At 42.2% G+C, this 9,754-nt stretch overlaps 1 protein-coding gene across 3 annotated transcripts; it reads left to right on the forward strand.

Annotated features, from left to right (window-relative positions):
- The first annotated feature begins 103 nt into the window (after positions 1 to 103).
- Positions 104 to 5,689, forward strand: SLC35E3 (solute carrier family 35 member E3). 3 transcript variants are annotated; one of them, XM_068400682.1, is made up of 5 exons: positions 104 to 551; positions 648 to 758; positions 2,329 to 2,487; positions 3,436 to 3,518; positions 3,987 to 5,689. In XM_068400682.1, the coding sequence occupies exons 1-5, from the start codon at positions 162 to 164 to the stop codon at positions 4,171 to 4,173; spliced, it is 930 nt and encodes a 309-aa protein (XP_068256783.1). In that variant the 5' UTR covers positions 104 to 161; the 3' UTR covers positions 4,174 to 5,689. The 3 variants fall into 3 exon arrangements, with proteins under 3 accessions (XP_068256783.1, XP_068256785.1, XP_068256784.1); XM_068400684.1 differs by lacking the exon at positions 3,987 to 5,689 and adding an exon at positions 2,709 to 2,778 and having other exon boundaries at positions 3,436 to 3,511; XM_068400683.1 differs by lacking the exons at positions 3,436 to 3,518; positions 3,987 to 5,689 and adding an exon at positions 2,709 to 3,413.
- The last annotated feature ends 4,065 nt before the right edge of the window (positions 5,690 to 9,754 follow it).

A 9,754-nucleotide genomic window follows, 5' to 3' on the forward strand; every position in this document is an offset into this window, starting at 1 on the left:
GAGCCGCAGCTCCGCCCGCGGGGCTGTGCCGGGGCGGGCGGCGCCACCGGAAGGCGCGAGCCCACGTGTCCCGGCGGGGGCGGGGGCCGGCGGCGGCCCGGCCGGTTCGCTGGCGGCCGGCGGGCTGCTTGTGCCGCTGCTGCCCGGCCCCGCGGGACGCCATGGGCTGGCTGCCGGCGCAGGGCCGGCTGGCGGCAGGGCTGCTGGTGAACCTGGCCGCCTCCATCTGCATCGTCTTCCTGAACAAGTGGCTGTACGTGCGGCTGGGCTTCCCCAACCTCAGCCTCACCCTGGTGCACTTCGCCATCACCTGGCTCGGCCTCTACCTCTGCCAGGCGCTCGGCGCCTTCTCCCCCAAGAGCCTACAGCCCTCCCAGGTGCTGCCCTTAGCCCTCAGCTTCTGCGGCTTCGTCGTCTTCACCAACCTCTCCCTGCAGAGCAACACCATCGGTACCTACCAGCTGGCTAAAGCCATGACCACGCCGGTCATCGTGGTCATCCAGAGCTTGGCTTACGGCAAGACCTTCCCTCTCCGTATCAAGCTTACCCTGGTGAGGAGGCGGCGGGGCTGAGGGGAGCGGGGCGGAGGGCGGCCCTCGGGCCTCGCCTCAGGCAGCAGCCCGGCCTAAAACCCTTCTCCTCCACAGGTCCCCATCACGCTGGGCGTCTTTCTCAACTCTTACTACGACGTGAAGTTCAGCGTCCTCGGGATGGTGTTCGCCACCTTGGGCGTTCTGGTGACCTCCCTCTACCAAGTGGTGGGTAACGGCGGAGGGGGCCGGAGTCTTGTGGTGGTCGGTCTTCAAGCTGCTGTCCTTGGGTTAGGTCACCTTTGCAGAGCACTCTGCCTTCCAGGAAACCCCCCCATACTCCGTTATTTATTTTAAAAAAAAAAACAAACCCAAATTATGGTAATCCACCTCAACCCCTAGTAAATTGTTTAAGGAATTGATCGTTCTTACTGCTAAAAATTGGGATGTCGCCTTTAATGTGGTCATGAGCATATTTTCAAGGGGTGAAGATGGCTTTATCAGTAAAACTCTTTTTCTAGACAGCACACATTTTCTCCTTGCTGAAGCATTCGAGCTTTTCCCTAGAAAGGACATTTTCCAGTCCTTCAGTTAATCCCATGGTTTATTCTTGAGCTATTTACATTTTATCAGCATCCTTCTTCAGTTTCGACTATCCACAGTCTAAGGTGTTTTTTTAGAGGGTGCATTAATATATATGCACAATGTAACCTTTCTGGCTGATTATGGTTGAAAAAATAGCTGTCCAAGGACTGCCTTAGCCCTTTCCGCTGTAACATTGTACTAACAGCTCACCACCAGTTCATTATTGACCATGACTGTAAAAGCCTCCCAAATTAGAGTCCCCTGTCATGTTGATGTGATAGTCATCATCAAATTAAACTTAAATTTCTTTGTGTAGATGTACTGTGCCTCCAAAAGAAGTGAGGCTCTTTGACTTGTAGTGTGCAAGATGATAAATAATGGTCTCTTGTCCTGTTTTGGGGCAGGAGGAGGAGAGAGATGCTACCTGATAACTTTAAGTGATGGTGTGTGTACTGGAGAAATGATAGTACCTGAGTGAAATTATTCTGAAATTTAAAAAAAAAACTTAGCAAGTTTATATGCTGGAATCCATGTTACCAATTAATGCGATTTATGAAGTATTAAAGTAAACATCATTCTTCAGTATGACATAAAGATGCATCTTTTTGCCTGTAACATCTGTCTTCATAATCATAGATAACTAATGTTGTCTCTTAAAGCATGTCTCATAAAACATTGAAAATCCAAGTTATAGTCAATTATAGTCAATATTGAAATGAAACCCAGTACATTTGGAATAAGCTGGCAAAAGAAAGCCAAACGTTTACTGCTTTTGTTATCTTCTCTGTGGAGGAAAATGAGACAGAGCAAAAGCAGATCTCTGCTTAGGCAAAGGTGCTCAGCTCCATCACAGACAGGATCTGGAGTTTGTCTTAAGAATAAAAGGGAGCTGGCATTTTCTTCCCAGCCCTGCTACTTTTTGGTTCTTCCGTAAGTATAATACTTTATCCCTCAGGCTATGGGAAAAGGAAGGTTTAGGCACTCAGGGGTTTTTCAGTGCCACTGCATATGATTTTCTCCTCACATGGCTTGTGTGCTTGCAAGAGACAAACACATGGGCCCCCAGTTAGGCAAAGGTGATGATGCTCAACAATGTTTATGTTGTATGGTCCACATGAGACTCCCTCTGTGTTAGTAGCCAGTTTGCTTTTGCTCGTTTTCAATCTATGGGTTTTTTCCCCTCATGTTTAACAGCTTTCTCTTTTGGTTTTAGTGGGTAGGAGCTAAGCAGCATGAGTTGCAGGTAAACTCTATGCAGTTGCTGTACTATCAGGCACCAATGTCCTCAGCTATGTTGTTGTTCATCATACCCTTCTTTGAGCCAGTCTTTGGAGAAGGGGGAATATTTGGGCCCTGGACACTTTCTGCTGTGGTAAGGCTTTTATTGACTTTATTTAATTAAATAATCATCATTGATGTAGTTAAATTTGATAGTAAGATCTGTATCTGTGAAACAGATTTTTGTACGGCCATTGCCTATGAGGAGATGAGAGGGGCATGTGCAAGAGAAAAAAAACCCTTGTTGTGTCTGCCCCACTTCCTCCTAGAGGAGTCTGTCAATTGATTTACCTCCTTATTCTTGTTTCTGTTTAGAGGGCATCTGAACAACAGGAAAATCTGACAAAATCCAGAAGCTTTCCCTAGTGTATTAAATTAAAAATATGTAAGTGCCCTAGTTCCAGCTCTTCCTGTCCACTCAGAAAAGAGATAAGCATGCTCACTTTTGACACTCTCTCAACTCTTCTTCTGTGGAAGGATGCCAGCATTGGTTGTTCTCTAGAATTGCTAGTTTATTTTCACCAAGACAACTATAATTTCTCTCTTTATCCTTCTGTCCAAAAAAAGAGCCAGTGGTGTGTTCTTACCACTGCTGATCATGCCACTCGGTGATGGGTCGTTTCTCATAGCGCTGCCGTTTATGAATGGGATAGCAAGTATTCACCATAATAAAATCAGATATTTTTCCAAAATACTTTTTGTTGTGACCATAAATAAGACTTTGTCTCAAGGGTAAAGAATACAACCTCTATGTGTATGAGTAGCCAGATTTTCCAAATCACTCTTAAATGTTCACTGAGAGTAAAGGAGAAAAGGCTTGTGGTTATGTCAGTGTGTATTTATGGACGTCACACCCTGAGCTACTTATACACATCACCAGTATCTGTACGGATTTGAAGGTGTTTCTATTTGTGTTCTCCATATGTTTTTCTTGCCTGATATTTTGCAGTTGAAAGTAAAGGAAACTAAATAAATAAGCTGGAATGTATCTACCAATGGCTAAAAGCATGTCGGATTACTGACTGTGTCCATTAATCCACAGATAATGGTACTGCTGTCTGGAATAATAGCCTTTATGGTAAACTTGTCCATTTACTGGATCATTGGAAATACGTCACCTGTCACGTATCCTTTGTCACATTAGTTGTTTCTCCGGTTTCCAGATGAATTACGTTAGCATTCGTTCGGGCTGATTTACAGTGGGAAAATTGTTTTGTAACCTACCTGCTTTATCTTAAATAATGAGTCTGGAAAAGCTCATGTTTTAGTGTAGTTCGTTTCTTTGTTTAGGGTTTGTATAGATAAATGGTGGTTAACTTTCTGACATGACCTTCGTACCTACAAAGAATACTTAGCCGCTCTTTGGCTACCTTGAGGACGTGTTGGTGTGTGGGTTAGTTTGTAGTGTACGATGGATGAAAGGTTTTAGGTGGAGGTTAATTCTCATAGCCACAGAGATGTGGGAAAGTTGCATGAGTTGAAGTCAATGTGACATACCACTGCATGCTTTGGATGTAATTAATGAAGTTCCCAAGTATTTCTTTTCACAAAAAATAATACTGATATTTGCTATTATCCTTAACAGATGTCTAGGTATAATATGTTTGGACATTTCAAGTTCTGCATCACCCTCCTGGGAGGGTGCCTCTTATTTAAGGATCCACTCTCTGTTAATCAAGGCCTTGGGATTCTGTGCACGTTGTTGGGCATTTTAGCTTACACCCACTTCAAGCTTAGCGAGCAGGAAAGCAGTAAGAGTAAATTGGTTCAGCGTCCATAAAGCAAGGGTTTCTGGAGATGAATAATATTGTGAAGGAAAACAAGTATTTAAATATGCATTGATTCTAGAATGCACAAAATTTTCTTGTTCACTTAGAGCTACAGTTTTAGTTTAACTGCCAGGGTTGTTATTCTGTAACTAAACCAAACGAACTGAATTATGTAAAACGCTGGGGTTTTGCCATCTCAGTCCGTCCTATCGTTTTCATTAAATTTAAATGGTAACTTAAAAGAGAAAAAGGCACGCTTCAAATTGCTGTGGAAATTGTAGTGAAGTAATTATATTTTTTGCATACCAAATGAGATCGTGATGGCTACAGTTATACTACAGAGAGAGAGAAAGGAAAGGAATCCTGTCTTTGTGATCATGCCAGTATTGCTGTTATGAAGAAACTTGAAGGCACTGTTATGCAGATGTTCTGATATGTAGTGATGCTTCCTCCTCTTTGTCTGGTGAACGATGAAAAGGAAACATATTTTGTTCAGTAGTTTTAAAAAGGGCTGCCAAGCTCATTCCTGTTTCTTGTTTTCTTTCTTAATGTACGTTTGGCTTCAGCACATTGATATATTTTGGCTGAAGAAAGTAGATAAAAATTACAGGTGGAGAGAGACTAGACGAGACGTTGGAAAACTTGAAGCCACAGGCCAAGCTATAGAAAAGTAGGAAATCTGATCTAAACGGTTCATCTGAAATTTTTCTTTTGGTCCATCAGAACATTAATGAAGTCATTCATGTTTCAGAAAATTCTGTTAACTGCTTTATCATTTTCTCTATGCCAGAACAAAGGCTTTACATGAGATCTTGTAAATACTCGTGAACCTAATAAAATTTCTGATTTTGTGGTAATAACCAAATATTTTGCAACCCTTGCACGCAGACATCCACGCTAAAAATGTTTTTGGAGGAATCTTCAGAAAGGGCACCATCTGTAGTGGACGTGCAGGTTGCCCAGTTCTCTCTCCTACCTTCAGCCCCACCTCCCTCACTCCTGCACCTTTCCCCAAGAGTTACCTTCGGTGGGACCTGCAGATGTGTCTCTTGTTTTTTCAGGGGGAGGCCCAGAGGCTGTCTGGGCAGTGCTGGGCAGGCAGCGTTTCCTCCACAGGCAGTCCCTGGAAACTTATCCAAGTGACGAAAGAGTGAGAGCTGGGACCTGCTTCTGCTCTAATGCAGGAATGCTTTGAAAATTATTTTATGACAGTATCAAGCACTGATTTTGACAACGTGGAAGGAAGCAGTTGAGTGCTGTTCTATTTAAAAAAAAAGAAAAAATAACTGCTTTCAGTAAATCTGGTGGGAACATATGCTCGCTAGATTTGCAGGGTTAGAATTTCTTTGCAGTATCTTAATCCTTACATTTTGGGGTTCGTTTTATATTCATCTACCTCTAGCAGATTTAAGGAGGGGAATTATGTGAACAAAAACAGGCATTTAAGTTTTACAACCACCAACAGAAATAATACTTCTTTCCTCTGAGCGTTTTACAATACAGGTAACAAGTCTGTGTAAGAAACAATGTTGATCTCAAGCTTGTAAATTATTTATCCTGTTAGAGTTCTTGATTTAAGAAAAAGTTATTTCTCTGTGTATGTGACAGTGTGCTCCCTCCCCTGCTTAAGCCATAACCACCAGTGGGGGTCATGATGGCTGCATCCAGCTTACGCTGGACTTTGAGGGACGGATGGCAACGTGATAGCTAAGGGCTGTCTGGAACAGCAAATATGACTATAAGTCAATCATTTTACTCTGTAAATCACGGACAGCCCAGGGCCTGTTGGCCTCTCCTGAAACGACAATGGGCTGTGCACAAGGATCTCCCCTTGAGTAGGGGCGCCTCAAGGTTACTCCTCAAGGCTGAGAGAATCCTTATCGCGTCAGATGCTCGGTAAGTGGAGCGGGAATAAGCCCGGAAACTCTGAAATCTTAGCTAAGTGATGTAAAGAATTGATTGTGCACATACATAATCCTTTAGACATAAACCATTGACCAAGCCTGGGACTAGGACTGGATCCAGCCACACCTAGACTCCTCTCTGAGGAGTCAGAAAGCAATGAGGTCCTTTCTGAACCTCATGACTCAACGGGAGGGTTTCCCTGACAGTTTTGTCTGCCCTGTCCTCTATGCAGTAAATAATCAAGTGTACCCTGCCATCAAATCTTGTTAAACCACTGTCACATTTACTATCGGACTTCATTAACTCACTGATTTATATCAATAAAGTATATTGTTGCTTCTCTCTTACAAGTGAAGTGCATCCTCGCTCCATCTGCGACAGTGTAACCTAAGTTTACACTGTAATACTCTATATCATTTCAGAGTTAGAAATACCTGGATCATTTTACATCTTTAGCAGCTGTGTCTTAGGCATTGTACTGGTCCAAGGATAATTTTTTTAATACGTTTTTATAAATCTATATAATTAGTTTAAAAATACAGCCTGGACTACTGAAAGATGTGTTCAGACAGTCAACCTCTGGATGCATATCCTTCAGTACGTACACGAGAAAGCCATTTACATTAATTTGTGCTGTGCACAAGTTCTTCTAAAATGTAGATAGACCGCGGAGACTCTTACAGTTAGAAATCAACAACTGAATTAGAAGCCTGTATGACAACAACATTTGGGATGAGACTGATGTAAATATATATTAAGTGGTAGAATAAACAAAACTACTATGTCCAAAGATACAAAAGACTCCTTAAGGAGAGGAGCAGATCTGCAAGAGAAAGGTAACGGTGTCATTAAAACAATACGTTATAAATACAGTCTGTTGTTGGAATGAGTAAGTCATGGAGATCACTGAAGTGATGTGATTTTTTTGCCATATGTTCAAGAACTCTCCTCTGAGATTTACCTGTTGTATCTAACGAAGTATCTTGAACTTTTGTCATGAACTTGGTTCAAAATGTTAAATCCAGGAGGCTTGTGTAATCATGGGATAAATAGATCTTTGTATGTATTGTTTCTTTGGATACCATGTGTAGGGTGGGAATAAATTTTCAATCACTTGACTGGTATCTGCTTATTGCAGGGGAAAACAGTTGTTCTTGTCTCTTTTCATCTTCTGCTTGAATTGCATACACTTTGGGGGTCTAGGTGTGTATAAGATGAAATGGTGCCACTCGGATTTCTGCCTATATAAATATTTCAAGAAGTTTGCATGTTTTGGGGCTGAACCCATTGACACAAATGAAGGAAGTTGCATGCCTCCCTCCCCTGGGCAAATACTGGGACCTGCATATATGTGTGCACATACTTGCCCACTGACAAACTGCCTGTGTGCTTTCCTTTACCGCTGTCTCCTTCCCCCACCTAAGTCCTTCCTGAGTGCTCCAGTCTCTGCACGTCCTCCATCTCCTTCTCTGTCCTGCACAAAGGTCCCCAGTGCCAAGGTTCCTTGGTCTCACCTGTCCCCTATGCTCAAGCTCTGCATACTCCCCTCAGCAGACAAGTGGCACTGGGGAGGAGAGCAGGAGCAAAACAAAGTTAACTATTACGATGCCAGAGTAGGAACTGGCACAAGCCAACTCCTTCCTTCGCAGGCAAGTGTATGTCGACTTATACGTTAGGGGGCCTGAATCCTGAGGAGACTGTAAAACAACAAAGTGAAGGAAGGTGTAAGAGAGCCTTTCAGTTTGGATGGTTTTGCCGCAAGCACTGAGATAACATAGTTGGCCAAACTTTTAAATCATGAGGTAAAAGTGGAGTCTTACAAAAATTACTGCTACTTCTCTGGTGGGAAACTTGCTTATTCTAGTTTTTACCATATCACTTTAATACGTTTTCCTGCTAATTATATATATTTCATTCAGTTTTGGCTTTCCTGAAAAGAGGAATCAGAGACTTGGCATCTTTAACAATATGGAGTCATCACCCTGTATGTGCTGTACTGTACAAACCCCAGTGTTTACTTCCTGCTTTTAATTTTACTGTATAGTCTACATATGACTAAACCACGGTAACAAGATGAACCTTGGTCCTTTTCTGCTATCAGGTGCTTTGCTGCTTATATTAACATTCTTTACTTCAAAAAGCTACCACTGATGTAGTTCCAGTGGAAAAGCTAGTGTAGATACCAGGGTGGCATTTAGAAATTAGAGCAGATCCAGATGATTCTGATTAAAATATGAGTGACTGGTGGTAAGTTATCTCTGCTAGCCTTGTCCCTGAAAACACTTTAGAACAACATACACAAGGCTTTCTCATTTTCCCCAAAGGAATAGGAAGTATGCGTTCACTTAAGAGATACTTAGTTAAAAGCTTTGTGTTACCTTTAACTGGCAACTCGTCACTTGTTTGACAGATTTTGCATCTGGTTTTGTACTACTTGCAAAGTCCTTGCAGGCTCTGGAGGCACTGTGCCAGAGGAGTTTTCCTGTTGATGGGTGAACAACTACTCTCAGGCTTGAGGCTGAAGGAGAGTGGTTTGCTGCTGTTACATCTATGAAAAGGAGGTTTGTCTTGCAGGAAGTCTACCTTCAAGACAGAGCTGCAATTCAGCAGGAGTGTATCCTCTCTCTGTCTCATTTCATGAAATGAATGCCCAGTGATGGCCCGGGGCTAAAGCAACATTAGAGCCTTGTTTGGGCTACCCATAGTTTTTATTAAACTTTTAAAAAAATATTAGTGCTAGTCAATACTGGTTAAGTATTAAGGTAAAAATCTCATTTTTATAATGTCTTGTACAAGGAGCTTCAGAAGAGTGTTTTGTAACATTTTGGAGTACGGCTAATGTCTAACCCATGTCTAGTTTGTCACATCTGCAAAATCTATCAAAAGGTAATGATGGATTTCATAACTGGCTGTATATATTTATACAGTTGGACTGATGAGAAGGGGCTTGTTCTTGAGCAATACTGTGCTACTAAACACTGGCATACTGTTCATGTATTGAGCAGTGATTTAGAAACATCCAGCCTGAAATTCACCAGTGTGCTTAGGAAAGGAAAAAGAAGACTCACTCTGACAGGTGACAGAGCTTTTTATCTTCTTGCTTTTAACAACAGACGTGAGGCTTGCAGTTCAAGGGAATTCAGAGATAAGGTCTTAATGTCCCTCAAATCACCTTTCATAATAAGATTTTTCTCCTAAGATGTCTGTTTTGCTCCCAGTTACACAGTTGGTGTCTTACCTGGATTTTAAAAAAAGCAGAGTTTGGATTGCAGACTTGCAGGTGTTTGCTGGTGTTATGGGGTTTTTCCTCTTAAAATTTTATGTTAGCCATTCACAACCCAACTTCCCTGTTTATTGAGAAAACAAAAAGGAATGTTGAATAAATGAAAGGTAGACTGGATATATAGTGAAGATATGTTTTGTTTTGCACAAGAATTTCACTCTTCTAACTGTAAGGATGTAGCCCTTTCTGTTTGTTTCTCTCCTGTTACAAGCAGGTAGATGCACAAAAGCACCAGCTTTCTGCTCCATACAAATTCACTCTCTTCCTGCTGGTGCTCTCTCTCTGATCGCAGTCGCAGCCCTCAGTTTGACACCTCAGTTGCTGCAAAGATGATTGGGATGTCATTGGGAAGGTTAAGAACATGAAGCAAAAAAACTAGCAGCAGGAGCTGATACAATCTTTGG

Source organism: Nyctibius grandis, chromosome 5, assembly GCF_013368605.1.
Source record: "Nyctibius grandis isolate bNycGra1 chromosome 5, bNycGra1.pri, whole genome shotgun sequence".
NCBI classification, from domain to species: Eukaryota; Metazoa; Chordata; class Aves; order Nyctibiiformes; family Nyctibiidae; genus Nyctibius; species Nyctibius grandis.

What these genes read in the sequence shown, in the direction of transcription:
- SLC35E3 (XM_068400682.1), top strand. Translation starts at nt 162, where the DNA reads ATGGGCTGGCTGCCGGCGCAGGGCCGGCTGGCGGCAGGGCTGCTGGTG. An exon ending in TCCGTATCAAGCTTACCCTG is followed by an intron (nt 552 to 647) that starts GTGAGGAGGCGG and finishes TCTCCTCCACAG; the next exon opens with GTCCCCATCACGCTGGGCGT. An exon ending in CCTGGACACTTTCTGCTGTG is followed by an intron (nt 2,488 to 3,435) that starts GTAAGGCTTTTA and finishes ATTAATCCACAG; the next exon opens with ATAATGGTACTGCTGTCTGG.